The 18,556-nt window shown below is 33.8% G+C and overlaps 1 protein-coding gene across 2 annotated transcripts in view; it reads left to right on the forward strand.

Moving 5' to 3' along the window:
• PI15 (peptidase inhibitor 15) overlaps nucleotides 1-17,775 on the forward strand; it is a 51,851-nt gene extending 34,076 nt beyond the window's left edge. For both annotated transcript variants that reach the window (XM_001367530.5, XM_007486940.3), the window contains exons 3-6: nucleotides 218-336; nucleotides 2,136-2,268; nucleotides 2,391-2,506; nucleotides 9,586-17,775. In XM_001367530.5, the coding sequence (XP_001367567.2) occupies nucleotides 218-336; nucleotides 2,136-2,268; nucleotides 2,391-2,506; nucleotides 9,586-9,721 (504 nt within the window). In that variant the 3' untranslated portion in view covers nucleotides 9,722-17,775. The remainder of the gene's footprint in view (nucleotides 1-217; nucleotides 337-2,135; nucleotides 2,269-2,390; nucleotides 2,507-9,585) is intronic.
• Nucleotides 17,776-18,556: the final 781 nt, after the last annotated feature.

The raw sequence follows: 18,556 nt of genomic DNA on the forward strand, positions 1-18,556 counted from the left end.
GTTTTAGGCTGCATGGATTGCTATGAACCTAATCATCCTGTATCAGAGTAGTTCATATAAATAAATATAAGAAACAGCTATCCTCCTCTGGTTTAACATTACTCTAAGCTTGAGAATTTGAAGGACTCCTGAAAGTAATTGTATTTTACCTGGATTTTTTCTCACCTTTATCATTAACAGCACTGAGAAAGCTAAAAGCATTTTACTCTTGGCACAGGTTTGGGATGAAAACCTTGCAAAATCAGCTGAGGCATGGGCTGCCACATGCATTTGGGACCATGGACCTTCTTATTTACTGAGATTTTTGGGCCAAAATCTGTCTGTACGAACTGGAAGGTAGGAGGCAGTTTCACTGATATAATTCATCCACATGAATTTATTGTTTACAGAACTCCAACTTGAGCAATACCAATTGTTCATTTAATGAAAAATTTTTCATTTTGTTCAACTATAAATAAATCACTTTGTCTTAGTGAAGCCAGTTTTCCCTCTTCATTCTAGGAAGTTACACACTCTTGTGAGCATAGAAAAGCTAAAACTTTCCCCTCCACCTCAAAACCACCTACTAAAATTTTTGTAGTGGTCAAACTTATATCTCTATCCCAGATGAGCCAGGGAAATTCCTTAGCTGCCACTGACTTCATATGCATGGTGTGAAGTGTGTAAGAACAGCCCATTTTTAAGGAAAAGATTTGCAAAATTTAGAGCTGGCAAAAGCTATGGCAAGATTATTATGGGTGTGAGTTATCAGATCATCTTCCTATCCCCAACTCCTGTCAGTTCCTTCTCCCTTCACTGACTCTGTTTCAACAAGTTTGCCTAGCCTGGAAATACTCAATTATATGAATATTATTGTCTATGTACCCATTGCAGATTGTTGTCCAAATGCACTATCTTTAGTTTAAAGTTTGAAAATACATGAAAAAAGAAAAAAAAAATCAGACTTACCATTGCTGATTTTTTCGTGTGCTTAAGATCTTTAAATCATTTATCCTTAGTTAGCTATATTTCCCCTATGAAGGTCCTATTTCGATACCTCATGAGGATTTGGAGATGAGGAGCCCAGGATTTCAAAGATAATGCCCTTCCAGTGCCAAATTCTAACTGATTTAACCATGTTGGAAAGACTCCAACTAGCATTCCATTAGCAGACTATTTCCATGGTCTTAGAATCATTTTAACACATTCTAAGAGGTTCATCAACTGAAAGTTGGTGACCCAATGAAACTTGTGTTGTTTTCCTAATTCCAACTGTAGTCCTCTCTTCTATGTGTAATTCAGAGTTGGACAGGACTTCAGTGACCATCCAATTCAACTGAAACACAAAAGTAATATCTACTATAAAATTCCTGACAAGAGGTCAGCCAGTCTTCTGCTTGAGACCGCCAATGAAGACTAGACCATCATCTTTCCAGACAGTCCACTTTATTATTAGCAACATGAATGTCAGAAAGGGCATGTCAGTCATATAGAAAGAGTGAGTTGTAACAGATCTTTCAAGTGCTGTATTGGTACTGCTGAGATTTTAAATGAACCAAAAGAAGATATACAGAACATTTAGGTAAATCTTTAATGGATAACATATGAAAAGACCTGGAAAAATTCACAAAGAACAAGATGTGGAAAGATCTATACCAGTGAAGGAAATATAAGTACTATTGAGATCATTGATCCATCTAAGTTTCTAAGACTGTGTAGACAATTCTTGAATACTAAGGGAAAAATAACAATGGCAGACATCATAATAGCAAATTTAAAAAAAGTTTGTCTTTGAAAGACTATCAACCTCACAGAAGGAAAACCGTGAATACTTTAGACCCAAGTTCTTCCATATTTGGCTCTTTTGAGAGTGACTTAGGAGCCCACAAGGCAATGGTAATGGAAGGAGAAAGGATTTAGTTAATCAATCATAAATGATATTCAAGGTCCCTAACCTTTTCACATATGATCCAAAGCTATATACATTTCTGAAGGAAACTGATCTGTGACAAATCCACAGGTTGTTCTAATAGTGACTGCCCCCTCTCTATCTCTCTCTCTCTCCTTCTCTCTCCACTTACTTAACTTTCCCTCTCCCCCTCTCTCATTTCCTTACTTCCACCTCCATTTCTCTCTTTTTTAATTTTTACATCTAGGTATCGCTCCATTCTCCAGTTAGTTAAACCATGGTATGATGAAGTAAAAGACTATGCTTTTCCATATCCTCAAGATTGCAACCCCAGATGCCCTATGAGATGTTATGGACCAATGTGCACTCACTATACACAGGTAATCAGTCATCTTAATTTTTAATTTAATTAAAAATATGCTTGCTTTTTTATGGTGTTTTTTATATGTGTGTGTATATTATTGGCTCTTAGACTTCAACAAAAGAATAATTATTTATTTAGATGGTCTGGGCTACTTCTAATCGAATTGGCTGTGCAATCCATACCTGCCAGAACATGAATGTTTGGGGAGCTGTGTGGCGACGAGCAATCTACTTAGTATGCAACTATGCCCCTAAGTAAGTGTTTAACTTATATTTAATAGACTTTACCAAATTCTCATTTACTGTTATTCACCTGTCCTAATTCGGCTATACCTCGGCCACCTTTGGTCAGTACAGGAGAAACATTAATTGATATGCCTGTACTTTGTGAAAAAGGAGTGATTTTCTATTGATCACTGTTATGACTAACATTATCTTGAAAGACTGATTTTTGAGTAAGACTATAAGTATATTGATTATATCCAGTTTATCGGTTAGGCTAGCATCACAACTGAGAAAGTAATATAGGTGTCCATGGTTGTCTCTCATGACCAGAGATAGTCTGAGCTAGGACAGGCAGCCCAATAAATAGATTTTTAGGAGCTCATTATCTATCCTCTCCCTTGAACATACAAAGACATCTTAAATTGGTGATAGCAGAAGTGGTCCATTAGATCCTCAGTCCTTCCTCAAACTGGCAGGTGGACAGTCATGGCCACAGGATAAGAATCCATGTCCCCTTCATTTATTAACCAAACTCTATTAAAAAGGAAGACATTCTTTGGGTTTCCCAAGGGCAAGGAAAATGCAAACAATAGCAGACTAGATGGTAACTCTGACCCAAATTCCAAACAGAATACATAGTAATTCTCTTTAATATATACGGATCAATAGAGAATATAAAAATAAATCCTCACACCATGAATATAAAACCTTCTTTGAATATAAACATATCTTGACCAAAATGACTACATTTCTTATGAGCTAAGGGATGGGAAATAGAGGAGGAATACAGGTTTTGGGGTTATATGGGTAGGCTTGGAAAAGATGAGAAGAATGTATGTCATTGTATTCTCTATAGACCCTTACCTGAGGTCTATAGTTGTTAGGATATACATGTTTGGTGTGAGGGAAAGCGTTAATTCATCAGAATCTAAACGATTGTTTAATCCTAGCTTCAGATTTCTCTCTTGCAAATCACTTTAGGCAGAGAAAGATTAACCAGGAATTCCAGGCTCTAAACAAGGCAAACTACTTTGTAATATGAATGTTTATATAGCATATTCTCATCAATTTAATCCTTTATAAAAAAAATCTAAATTTACAGTTTCATTGGCATTAAAATGAAGTCTCTCTCTACTAACACAGATGTATAATTTATTGTCTTAGAGAGTTGCCTGGGGCAATGAAAAGTTAAGTGTAATGTCAAATACTATTTTTAAAAGATGAGACTCCTCTTTATTGACAGTCATATACAAGGGCCCCAGAACTGAGCCATCCAGGTAACTTTCTATATATCTTTCATCCTGGTGTGGATTATAAAAAAATAAAACTTCTTCTGTAAAACCGAAATATATGGTGATTATAGCAGTTGAATCTTTCCTTCAGATTTACAAGGAAGAATCTCTAGAAATTATTTTTAATTTCTATCAATAATAAAATAGCTCCTGTGAAAATAAAGGACATTGAAAAGATAGCTCCTTCATTTATTTTTTTCAACTGGATTCCAGAATCACATTTCCTTTATGGAGCCTTGAAAATTAAATAAGGAGATTTGGCTAAGAGGTAGATTTTAAATATGGATAGTTGCACTTTTTAAAAATTTTGACCTTTCAATGTATCTGAAAATAAATCTCTTTCTCTTTTTCTTTGGACTTTAGCAAGAGTATCTAGTGTCTTCCCTCTCCAACCAATCTTTCACACTGCTACCAAATTAATTTTTTCTCCCTTGCTCAAAGAGCTTAAATGACACTGTATTATGTCTTGCATAAAACACCAACTTCATTTTTTGTCACACTCTTAGCTCTTCCTCCTCATCTCACTCAGTTGCCTTCTACTTCTGTTTCCTTCTTCACTCCATCTCACATCAGGTGGCTTGTTTCCATGCCAAGGTAAACCTCTCTACAGGAACAAAAAATCCCATTATTTATTTTCTCCATCAGATCAGATTAGGATATAGTCTCTCTAACTTTTGTCTTTGTATCTATATCATCTAGTATAATGCTTAGCACATAGGAGACATTTAAATATTTTTCGATTTATTGAATTAAACAAAAAATGAGCTTTGTGATACTCTTCATACCACATCTTCAAAAATCACTTGGAAGTTAATTTTAGATATTTGTCAAAGTTTCTCTAATGTAATCATCCTTAGTTACTCCCTCTAGAGTAGTAAATCAGTTAATACTCATCAATAGTCTTACTTATACTACACCCACTTAATAACAGAAACAGATGATAAAAACTTCCTTAGCTGGCAATCTCATTTGGACTAAAAAAAAATGTTGAAAGAATTTATGACACTGTCAGTGTCTTCCAAACCATGACCCAAACAAACCCAAGTTGTCCAGCACTTCCAGCTAGAATGAGAATATATAACTAAGTTACTCATCATTATTGTGCATGCCAATAAACATGTTTAAGGAAAGATTGTAAAATAAAAATAAAAGAAATAAAATAAAAAGAATTCCTTGATTCTCCATTGATAATTTTATTAGACCAATTATGAAGAAACTTAGAAGTTATAAAAATTAAATATAAAAATGTTTTAAGAAAATTTTGGTGGCTAGCTAGTTATTTAATGATAATGCCTTTTCTTCAAGTTTGTATTTGTAATAATACACATAGCACTCAAAAGTTCAGAGAAAGCCTGAGCTGGGAAAGAAGGGTGGTGGCAGCAGTGGGATTGTTAAGAGAAGAAGATATATATACATGGATGATCATAGAATCATAAATTTAGAACTGGAAAAACTTCAGAAATCACTTAGTCCGATTTTCTTTATGAGAAAATTGACATCTGTAGATACGAAATAGCCTGTTCAAGATCATACAGGGAATAATTGACAGAGGCAGGATTTGAATCTGGGGTTCCCTGACTCCAAAGGCATCATTTTGCCCATTGCCTCTTAGTTGTCATGAAGGTAAAAGCAAGATTTGGCAATTTGTTAAATATTTAGGATCAATTAAAATAAGGAGTCAAGGATGGTGTCAAAGTTGTAAACCTGATAAACTGGAAGGGTACCCTCAAAATGAATAGGAAAGTTCAGCAAAGGGAAGGGGTTGTTTTTTTTTAAATGAATATGGGTTTTGTTTTTGACATAGTAAATTTCAATTGCATATGGGACATCCAGTTCAAAATAGTCAATAAGCAGTTAGAAATGCAAAATTTAAGTTCAAAGGAAGAATATACAAATCAGAAAATCAACTATATAGAGATAACTAAATCAATGGATGCAAATTTTATCAAGAGAAGTCAAATGAAAAGTGAAGAGAAGAGGGCTTAATGGCCTGATAAGAATATAGATCCAGAAAAGAACATGAAAAAGGACTGAGGGAGCTAGGTGTCTGGACCTGAAGTTAGGGAGACCTGAATTCAAATCTTGCCTCAGATACTTACTAGATATGTGACCCTGCATAAGTTACTTAACTTCTATGGGTCTCATTTTTCCTCAGCTATATAATGTGAATAATAATAGCACCTATCTCTCAGGGTTGTTGTAAGTACCCAGTGAGAAAGCATTGGGTAGATCATGGAATATTCTGGTATCATTTAGTTGTTTCAGTAATATCTGACTCTTTGTGACCCCATTGAGCATTTTCTTTGCAAATATATTGGAACAGTTTGCCTCTTACTCCTCTAGCTCATTCTATAGATGAGGAAACTGAGGCAAAAAGGGTTTGCCTAGGGTCACACAGCTAGTAAGTGTCTGAAGCCAGATTTAAACTCAGGAAGGTGAATCTTTCTGATGTAAATCTTGGCATTCTTTGCTGCCTATAGTGCATATAGTAAGCACTCTATAAATATTAGCTATTGTTATACAGATATATGTGATGAACAACAGGTTAATATAACAGTACTAGTAACATTGTTTGATAAATTCTCTTGGCATGATTTAGCTTCTTTAGGTACCAAAACAAATTTCTATAGAGTTGTTTTCCCTGTCATCTTTGCTGTTTTGTGGGAGAATGCTGCTTTTATTTTCCTACCATTTCTGTCCATGATGTTTCACAAATAAGTTTATGGTCTAAACTGTTGTTGCCATTGGCGACCATGCCTTTTCCCTAAGCAAGGAGACTAAATATGTGTTGACTTAATTTCTGAGTTCTTTTGGTTTACTTTAAGTAATGATCATGTGCTGGCTAAATTTTGGTAGTAAATAGAGATATTGATACCCATTATTTCTTTTCATTGCTTCAACTTCACCTCTTCTTACTCATTTTTTGTCATGAGGCTTCATGCCTCATAATTCAACTCAAAACTGCTCACTTCAAAGTTGTCATTGATATTTAAATTACTAACTCCTAGGACCTTCTCATTTCTCAAACTTCTTGGTCTCTCTGGGCTAAATGGCTTATGAAGTGATGTTTATCATTGTCTTTTGTCACACAAAGAAACTTAGTCAACTCCATTATTTTCCTCTCTAAGGAAAAACAATGTTATCTTGCCATTTAGATATATCTTCATGTCTTTTGTTTTAATGTTTAAGGAAGCTCTCAGTATCAATATGATTAAGTTCATCTACTAGTATTTTGATTTGTTGATTGTTGGATGACACATTACAAGTATGAATTATTCAACTAATATTGTGAGTCATCTAAAAATTTTATGATTGTCACCCTCTACTGTAAAGTATAAAACATAGAATATATTAGAAATTCTACAGATTTTCAGAGAGGGATTATCTTTTCCCATTCTTTTCCTTTATATGTTTTTAAACACATAAGGGAATATAGAATAGCCTTGCTCTGTATTACTTACTATCCTAGATTAAGTAGGATTAAAGGTAAACTTTGAATGAAAAGAAAAAAAGTCATTGTGGATATATATTAGGAATATCCAGTCTATTCTGAACATAGTAAATGGGGGTTAGATAGGGATAAGAAAAGGGCCCTTTATTTGAAGTAATGAGCACAATGAGCAGAAGAATACAAGAAGACTATTCTGCATCAAGCCTTCACAGAACTTTTGAAGTTACCTACTTCATTGCCTTCATTTTTAAAGAGGGAGAAATGGAATTCAGGGAGCGGGGCAAGGTCAGGCAGAGAGATTGTGAAAAATTCAAACCTGAACTTGTCTCATCCATCCTAGTTAGTGCCCTTTTCATTGTGTTACATGGACAAATAAATAGATGTTTAAATTTTTTATGATTATATAAATGTGCAAAAGAAAATTGTGGACTTAACATCAACTCTGAGATTCTAGGCTTAAAAGAGTAGGAAAATTATGCATAGCAAAATGGGAACATATTTATAGAAGGAATTATATCAAGAGAATTATGTGGCATTCAATATTTGTTTTATGTTCCACAGAACAGATAGCTTTCACTCAAGTGATTCACTCATAAGTCAATCAGTCTAGGCTATGCACCATTGTGATGAATAAATTCTCCATTCATGAAAATGTTATTTGATACTATATTTCAATGAAGTATTTCTTTATGCTTTGAGCCATTTTATTCTAATAACATATAGAAAAAAGGCTATTATTTAAGGAAAGAATAAGGATATTTTGTAACTACAGAATAGTAGCCATATGATGACGGCATCCCCCACTGACTTCACTAGTCTATATTAGTGCTTTCCATGCTCCCTACCCTGACTTTTCTCTATCACAACCTAAACTCTTTCTCTCTTCTCTGTAGGTCTGGCTTTCTACCTAATCACTCAAATGAAGCTATTCTTTACAAAGTTACCAATGATCTCATAGTTGCCAAACTAATGGCCTATTCTTGATCTTCATTCTTTTTTTTTCTTTATCTTTGTAGCATTTGACACTGTTGACCATATTCTCTTGATCATCTTATGTTCCTGGATACACTTTCAATCTTTGTAACACTGATTTCTCTTTGTTCTTTTCTTCATTTCCTGACTAACCCTTCTGATGCACCTTTGATGGGTAGTCTTCTAGGTCACAATTCATTTACCCTGAATGGTTCCCAAAGCTCTATATTGGGCCCTCTTCTTTCTCTGTAATAACTCCATTACTTATCTTATCAGCTCCCATTGATCGAATGATTATTTCTGTGCTGATGATTCTCATAACAATTTATCTACCCCAAAACTCTTCTTGTGACCTGGCTCATCTCCCATCTCCAAATGTCTATTAGACATCTAAAAATGGGGCAGCTATATAAACATCTTAAACTCTTTAAAAAAAAAAGCTAAACCCAGTATCTCTTCCTCCAAATCTTCCCTTTTCTTCTGTTAAGGACACTACTACATCCTCCAAATCATCCAGGTTTGCAAACTAAGCATCACTCTCAATTCCTCAAACTTTCCCATATTCATTTTCTTGATAGGTCCTTCTAATTCTACTCTCACATAGACTCTCATGACCTGTAAAATCACAACAGCTTTCTGGTTGTTCTCTCTGCTTCAGCTCATGCCACTGAGATCTATCTTCCACTCAGATATCAGTGTGATATTCCTAAAATATAGGTCTAACCATATTACTCTTCTATTCAGTAAACTCCCATGGCTGCCATTTCCTTCAGGATTAAATATAAAATCAAAGTTGTGGTCTCTCCTGTTCTTCCAGTCTTCTGATATTTTATAATCTACTGTATAATCTGTGACTTAGTGGAACTGTCTTCCTTTCTGTTCAATTAGGATAATCTGTCTCTCAAATTTCCTCAAACACTGGCATTTGCCCTTCCTTGTCTTTGATTGTTGGCATCTTTGGTTTCCATCAAGTCTCAGACCAAATCCTACATTCTTCAGGAACCTTTTCCTGTCCCCTCAGGAGTAGAACTTTCCCTGTGTGATCATCTTTGGTTTATATGTATAAATCTCCATAATAATTTGTACCTTGTCTCCTGTGAGATACTAGAGGAAAGATACTGTTTTTGCCTGTCTTCCTATTCCCAGTCTTTATCACAATAACGAGCTCATTGTAAAAACCTAATAATTTCTTGTTGTTGAATGAGCACAAGCAAAATTCTTTCCAAAGGCAACAAAATTTTAGTTCAGCGTCTATTCTTGTATATACACAATAGGAAACTAGTCATGCTTTTTCATAAAGTTACTTTTTCCTGCATTTATGTATAGGTAACTTATTTTTTTTCAAACTATATAATAAATACTATAAATTTATTTTCTTTTTATCTTCCTCCCAGGGGAAACTGGATTGGAGAAGCACCATACAAAGTAGGAGTGCCATGCTCAGCTTGTCCTCCTACTTATGGAGGATCTTGTACTGACAACCTTTGTTTTCCAGGAGTAACATCAAATTACTTATATTGGTTTAAGTAAAATAAAATTTGCCCCCTCACACACTTTTTTTATTCAGTAGAATTGTCTTCTGGAATATCAAAGCTTGTAAATTGAATTTTGCACATATTTTGCAAAATGTTTATGGTAATCATTTATCTTTGGGTATTCATTTGTATAAATTAGCATTAGTATATCAAATTTATTTGACTCTTTGGGAAGTAAAAAGTGTTCACTGATAATTCCCCAATTCTGAAAGAGAATAAGCACAAATTATTTGAAAAAAAAACATAACTTCTCATGTAAATGTAACAATAGCTTTAAAAAATTAACTAATAATTTATTGAGTGCCAAAATGTTTTTTCCCTTAGGGCATCATTTCTTTAAGAATAAGATCAATCTTTTACTAACAATGAAAATAATTTGTGGTGTAATGTATCATATGAAAACATATAATTTATATTGAAATAGAGAAGTGTTTCAGTCTGATTTTAAAGTGTGTGAGAAGGACATTTTTGGGACTATTTTATTATGGGGTCCTATTAGGAAATCTCCTAAAATGACACTCAGCCATTTATAGAATGTATTCATTTCTGTCAGAGAGGTGAAAAAGTTAAATCCTTGGGGGATTTGGTTTCATTTGGTACACAAAAGATAGGTTTCCCTAATTACTTCTTAGCAGCAATTAACTCTGACTTTTTTTAAATCAAAAAAGCAACGTGATATGGTGATTTGCATTCCTATGTTTGTTTAGGCACTGACTTCTTGTGGGGCCTTAAGCAAATTCATTTATACACTTCTGTTTCCTGTAATAGCACTATCATTAATCCTCCACAGACTTGTAGACTAGGCATTGCATGATGTGGTATATGATGGTTGAAGCAGTGTGATTTGAGAGATGCTGAAAACTTCAGACAATTATTAAAATGTAAATTTATGAAATGGGAAGAGAAGGAAGGAGAGAGAACATTAGCACCTGTTCATGCCTCTTTAGTACCTAGTTAATCAGAGCATGTGACTAACACCTTAGAAAACAGAACTCTAAGGGAACTGGGACACAGAAAGAGTAGGATTTGATGAAGGATCTGAGAGAAGGCTGAATAATATCACAATCATAGGGTACTGAAAAGAGGACAAAGTAACTTGGGGAGTTTCAGTTGGATACCCTGACTGGTTGGGGACATTTTGAATATAAACACTATCTTTACAGAATATTTCCAAAAGAGAATAAGACTTCCAAGAATAACTTTGCCAACCATATAATTGTGCCTAGGGTAAACAAATCAACCTATTTTGTGAATTAAATAAAGTACAGTATATTATCTAAATATGATTACAGAAAAACTTTAATACACTTTTCATGGGAGCCATTACTCTATATATTTGATTGAGGAAAGATATATAATCTTTCTATACTTTACTTTTAATTTGTAAAACAGTAATAATAATCTTTTGTGCCTATTTCATAGTTCCCTGTTAGGGTAAATAATGCCATTTTAATAGAGATTTTGTTAACTAAGATGCAACAATAGAGATTATAATTTTAATTTCTATTAAAATGAAAAAGGTTCATCTTAAATATTAATAAATGCATATTTGGGAATTAAGAAACAGACAGTAATAATTAGAATCATGACATCTCCAGAGCCTTCATAAAGACCGAGAAAAGGTCATAAATTTCAAACTATATGTTCATTAGAACAATTACATTATTTGTCAGATCTATTAAGCTAATGATAATGGGCTATGAATTTTTAAATTGCACTCACAGAGTGATGTTTTCCAAAAGCAACTTGAACTGTAAGCTAATTTATAATTTAGTAACACCACTGAAAAATAGTATAAAAGATAATGTTATTGAAACTGTTACTTTAAAGAAATTAGTAATATAAAGTGCCCATGTGAAATGTATTATTTTCCAGGGCTCAAGCTAATAAAAGTATGCTGGTAGTAATTAAATGTGTATATATATATATATACATATATACATATATTTTTTGCAATTCACAATAATGGTGCTGGAATAAATATATCAGCATATTATATCACACTGGGTATAAGCTAGTTCATAAAAGCAGCTTTGTATTAAATCTATAACAAGCATTAAGATTTTCATTTGAAAATATTTCACTCAAAAATAATGGGTATTCATAGTTTACTGAACATTGTTTGCCACCTCATAATTATCGATGGCATGTCCATGATAGTATATTAAACAAACAAACAAAAAAATAAAAAAGCAAATCTATCATTAGGTTCTTTCATTTATACAACTGCAAGGAATCAGTATGACTTCTTTGGCTTTTGCTGTTATCACTTAAATGGTAAATTTCCCTAAGGATAGATAGTTGTTTGGGTACTGTGTAGACAGAACCACAATATTTCAGGCAGCTGTACTCTTGCTTTGGTAGATGTTGCAGAGTATTATGTCTGGCTCCCTGTTTCGTAGCAATAAGTAATATTTCTTCCAGGGTCAGTTTGTGCTGCTCAGCAATTTAGCTGATATATGATGAGCTTAGTCTAGGTACAGAATTCACTTAAGAGTCTCATCAGCTCTGCAACAGAGTGGGCAAAATGGTATGAATGGTTCCATGCATATAAATGACTCAGATGTTTAGCCTCAAGGTAATACTTTTTTATTTCAAGTACTGTAATCTACTGATCTAGCCTTGTTGTTGGGCCTAACATACAGATTATTGAATTAAACCTATATTCTGTGGTTAGCACGTTACATTTATTACTTAAGTGAACTAGCCAGATCATTTGCATGTCTATACCTAGCCTAACTGGTCTGTTATGAACTGCTACTACATTAGGAAGGCCTTAGAATCTGGTCTAATGTTGTACACTGTGTAACAAACCTTCTTTCTACAGATTTTTAGGATACAAGTCTTGGCTTGCATGAGAGTCTTTATGCGCTAAACTGTTCAGGGAGAAAGAAACTGGATTCATGACAATGTTGAAGAGATTTGAAAATCTGCTAGTGGAATCTAAGCATTGGTCTAGGAAGGGTCAATTACAGATGTTGAATCCCTAACCGTTTGGTGGGAAATGGTGCTAAAATTTCATTTCGATCAATATGACATTTCTGTTAGATTTTGGTTTCTTTATGATAGTAATTGTGATTATAAGACTACATTTTGGTGCTAAACATTCTGGTGCTAAACTGATAGTTAATGTAGGAGCTTATCTGGGGAGCTTTTCCTTCACTGTCCTATTGCTGTTTTTTTTTTAATACAGTACATATTTAAGACATATGGCAATAGCAACAACAAAAACCTCTCCCATTTTAATTAATCTTTACCAAAATTAGAAAAAGTGAATTATATCATAGAAGAAAAATTAAAGTATGTTACTTTAAGGAGTGCTACAGACTTGATTTTTATTATTATAAATATAAATTCTTCAGCAAATTTCATAGTAAAACACACGTCATTTTACAGTTCCAATTTCCTTCTGCCACAAGTGATGCTAAGTAGTCAAAGTCAAGGACAAAACATCATAATATCCTTGCTCCTCAAATTTCTTATTTTTGTCATTAGCCAACGTTGTCCTCCCATAGAATATTCATTGTCCATCTCAACTTTATGTTATTTGGGAAATGCGTGAGAGTACTAAAGTCCTCTTCCTGATGCTAAGAAAAATTACTTCTTTCAAAAGAATGAAAAAAATAGATTATTTTATATAGCTTATTTTTAATTGTATTCATGTTACATCCCCACCCCCAAAGCTATGTTCTGTCAAGAGAAGGAAGGGAATGCATTTCATTAAATATTATTTGTTTTCATTCAATCATTTTCAGTTGTGTCTTATTCTCTGTGACCTTATTTCCTTGGTAGAGATCCTGGAGTGGTTTAGCTATTTCTTTCTCCTGCCCAGTTTACAGCTGATGAAACTGAGGCAAACAGAGATTAAGTAAATTGTACAGAGTCATACAGCCATTAAGTGTCTGAGGCCAGATTTGAACTCATGATGATGAGCCCTTTTGACTCCAGGCCTAGTTCTCTATCCACTGCACCATCTACCTGCTCCAAATACTACTTTCCTAATGCTTATCTCTGATTTGCTACCTTTTGTACATATGCAGCACATATTGCTAGTTAGTAAAATGGAACTTAGTTTACAGAATCCTAAATTATGAAAAACTAAAGAATCAACATCTGCCCTCCATAAGAGAAATACACATTTACTTATCTTCATGAAGAAATGAACACAAATTGAAAAGTTCATCTTCTCCCTTCCTTCCCCTACAGCCATTTTTATGGATGGTCTTCCAGTATGATTGCCAGGAAAGATTCTATCAAGCTCTCTAATAACTGGCCAGTTATTGAGCAAAGAAAAATAACCTTTATTAGAATTGCAAGTCTATTCCACAAATCAGCTTTGCTTTACCTCATGTTTTTTGTCACAAATGGAGCCAGGTTCTCCCAGCCATAAGTGTGCTAATTAATAATTAGTAATTAAAATTAAAATTAAAAATTAAGAATGTTTAAAAGTATATTTATAACATTAGGCTCCCAGTTAGGCAATCCATAGCTACACAGGAATATTACGTCTTGTGAAACTTCTTGCAAATAATAACAGAGGCTAGCTAACTTTGTAATTTATTTAATGGAAGAAAATACAACTGATGAAAAGGAAGTCATAGTCTGAGGGAAAGAACTTTAGTTCCTAGGTCAGAGGACCTACTTTCAAATCCCACGTATTGTGCTTTCCGCCTGTACAAGTCACCTATAAGCTTTGATCTTCATTTCCTCCTCTGGAAACTGGACCAAAGGCTCACTCAGGTTCTTTCCAGCTCTGGGTATACTATTCAATAAATTATTGTGAGGAAATTCACACAAGGTTTCTTACTAATTGTCACAAAGAAATAGCATAATTTTCAAGGAGTGTTGCACTCACATAACAACATTTATGACCTCATTTGGGGTTTCCTTGCTAGAGCTCCTGAAGCATTTTGCCAATTCCTTCTACAGACCATTTTACAGATGAAAAAACCAAGACAGATAAGATTGATTCCCAAATCCAAGTACTAGTTCCCAGTTTCTAAGGAACCAAAAAGACTGTAAAATGGAAGACTCCTGATACTACAAAAAAGAAGTTCAATATAATTTCATGATTTAAAAAAACCACTTACACAAACACAATTTCATTTATAGAATCAATTTGTTAAGCAATATGAAGACATTGTAATCCCACAAAAATAATATTTCAAATATTAACACCTATTTAACAACACCTTTTCCTTTGACAAGTTAAGTAGGTCAATATTATCTCCTATTATTATCCCTTATTAGCTCCTATTATTTGAAGCTATATAAGTAAGAGGTTCAGACAAAACAATTGATAGCTATTTTAGGAGAGAAAACAATTTTGTTTTGTCTAGCAATTGAATGCACAATTGAGTTTTATAGATTTCAAATAACAACCTAGCAGTGAAAAAGATTCTAAAATATTACATATATGGCATTATTTATGTGAGCTCAAAGCTGTTCATTTCCTTAAGTAGGGAACTATAGCTCCCTGGACCAGCTCTGCTGCAGGCACTGGCGCCCTCTTGTGGTGATTAAAACACACTCACTGAGGTATCTTCTAGTCTTAAAAACAAAATGCAATAATCGTAAGGCAAAGAAATCTTAATGCTCAAACTCTATCCCGAAACTCCCTCAGTCTCAAATAGCTTATTATGCTAGTCTGTTGAATGAGTAAAAGGAAGAAGCCCTCAAACACAACTAAATGTTAACATTTTTTATTTCCACATTTACTGTTTCTTAAGATATATATAGATATAGATATAGATATTTTCTTTTTAAGCTTTATATTCCTAGAACTGTTACAGGCAAGCCAATATTTAGGTCTTTAGGTCTGAGGAAGTGTATTTTGTTATCCATCTTTCACTTAGTCCTACAATGCTCAAAAAATCATTGAACAAGTCTCGATTTTCAATGGACAATTTCTGACAAAATTTAGATTTTTGGTCTATCAAATAACTTAATCTCATTTAAACTAATGGTCATGAAAGTAAACTACTTCTCATTGTTAACTTGTAAGATATTACAATGAAGAAAGAAGATACTGTCATTCAATTTTCACAATTTCCCCTTTTGAATGGAGTGATAAATCAATATTAGAAATTACACTGGTGTGTCAATGGTAATAAATGGGATACTCTGGCTTGACTAGAGAGATACTAGGGGAAACCTGAGGGTGCCTAGTTGTAATGGAGATAAAGATACTTCTGAGAGATAGAGAGATACTACTAGAGGGGATACTCTGGGGTTGCCTATTATCACTACTGATGGCTAATAGATCAAGATATTTTTTTCCACCCACACCTTCCTGCCTCCCTTTCCCTCCTCCCTGTTAGTCAGCCACCCTTCTAAGTAATTCAAAGGTGAACTGTGAGGTTTAGAGAAGATACTCTTATTCTCTTTCTCAAGTAAGGAGGTTTATTGGGGAGGACAAGGATGCAAGATGAGGTGAGAGGGATTAAGGTTTTCCCTAATCTGTAAGGAGGGTTAGGAGAATTTTAGGAAATGTCAGTCCTGTCACAGCTGTGACACAAAAATCTGTCAGGGAAATGGGAGGAAAACAGATTAATCTTCTTTCTTCTTCCTTCAAACTCAAATCTCAAATATACAATCAGTTCTTCACACTCTAAGCCACCAACAAAAGTTAATTTCTTCTCAGCCTAGCTCCAGAACCCCCCCCCCCCAAGGGTCATTCAGCCTAGGACAGAAGCTAACAGGAGTCCAATTCAGAGCTTCTTCTCCTTTCAGCCTAACTCGACTCTCCAACTGTCTTTCCTGGGAACATTCTATTTGGAATGTTCTTTTTTGATTGACAGCTGAGGTCCTTTTCTTTGTCTTGCATGCATGAAATTCTCTCTTCCTTCATGCCTCTTTCACAAAATCATAGCTTTTACATACAATTTCATTGTTGATTAATATTAATGCTATTTAAAAAATTCTTATAATCTAGAAATAATTTTCACTACAAAGCCCCATTGATTTTTAAACATAATTTAGAAGTATATAGAATATTTTCGTGATAACATATAGCTACTAACCTTAGATTATATTTTCAGTATAGATATTTAATACACCTACTACCATTCATTGCTTTGAACATAGACTTCAATAGGCTTTTGCCTTTATTGGCAAAGTGTGAACTACCTGTATAATCTTAGACAAGTCATTTAGCTGCATTGACTTCTATCTGGAAATTGAGGGAGTGGGACTCACTCAGGTCACATCCAGCTCTAGGTCTACAATCTAGCAAGTCACTATGAGAAGCTCAAAAATCTTAAAAATTTTCAGTGTTGGATTCAGGTAACAGGTTTTTTTTGGTCCTAAATCCAAGCACCTGTTCCTACCTTCCAAAGGACCGGAAAGACTGAAAGGAGGCAATTATTCTATTTTTGTGTGTGTGCATGTCTAGGGAAAGGGAAGGGATTTGGGTTACTATTCAATCATTTTTCTGCTAAACATTGTTTGGGGTTGAAAAACAATAGGCTTTTGGCAGCTCAGATGGTTTGGGGCAGAGACAGATGGTTTGGGGAGCTCAGATATCTCATGAATTGTCCATAGAGTCAGAACTCTGGTGTCTGTATTCAATTACTGAGCTCATGCTACATGGTTGTACATACACAGTAAAATCTAATTTTAAATGATTTCTTAGTGCTTGTATATTTACACTTATCACATATAGTATTTTGGAATTGAAATCTTGCATATAAGAATGTTATAAAGCCCATATATCAGCAATATAGTTCTTGATACATATGCCAATGTTGTTCTATATTTATATACCTTTGAAGTGTCCTGAATCTGTTTTCAAATAGCTTTTTTTAAAGGAAAGTTCTTTGTGTAACATGGATGTTGATATGAATTATAAAACATACCATTTTCATGTGGAAGTATGATCACATAAGTTCATTGTGTTTGTATGTATACTATAGTTATACATATATATGGAAACATTGTTGTATGTCATTTGCCTGTTTTTATCAACCTTAACTGTTCCAAGCATTCAAATGTAGTTCATTGCAAGCTACTTTTCATTACCTTGGCATTTCAATAAAATTTTTAAAATTACTTTTGTCTTTGGTTCTAAGTTTGTTTAGTATTTCTCTCTATTCTTTCAAATAAGAATTTAGATTCCAATGCTTATGTAATTTTCTTAAGCAATATTTTAAAATTATTTTAAAATGTACTAGTGGCTACACAGTCCCCCTGAAATGCATCTCAGGATTTGGAGCCAGAGAACATGGATTCAAATTCTTCTTCTGCCACTTATTACTTATATGACCTTGGATAAGTCACTCAATTTCTCAAGGTTTGTTTTCTTTTTTGGACGAATGAAGATTTTGGACAAGGACACTTTGGGTAAACTTTCTAGTTCTCTATCATCTATCTATCTATCTATCTATCTATCTATCTATCTATCTATCTATCTATCTATCTATCTATCTATCTATATATATATATATCTGTCTGTCTATCTATCTATCTAGAGAAAGAGAATTGATTAAAATTTATAAGAATAGAAAGTATTCCCACGTGATAATGGATAAAGGATATGAACAGACAATTCTCAGATGAAGAAACTAGAGATGTTGAAATAGGAATTGTATCATAGAACAGATACCACTCATAAAATTACCTGCTGTCTTGGGCAGGAGGGGAAGGAATAGGAGAGGAGAGAACATAGATCACAAAATATCAGAAAATGGTTTTTGAAAATTATATTGACATGTAATCTGGAAAAAAATTAAAATTCTTAAAAGAAAGAAGACATTGATGATAAATATATGGACTTTTACACTACTGAATATCACTGAATATGTTATATAATTTCCCAAATGCAATTAACCTC

Source organism: Monodelphis domestica, chromosome 3 (assembly GCF_027887165.1).
Source record: "Monodelphis domestica isolate mMonDom1 chromosome 3, mMonDom1.pri, whole genome shotgun sequence".
In the NCBI taxonomy this organism is placed as follows: domain Eukaryota; kingdom Metazoa; phylum Chordata; class Mammalia; order Didelphimorphia; family Didelphidae; genus Monodelphis; species Monodelphis domestica.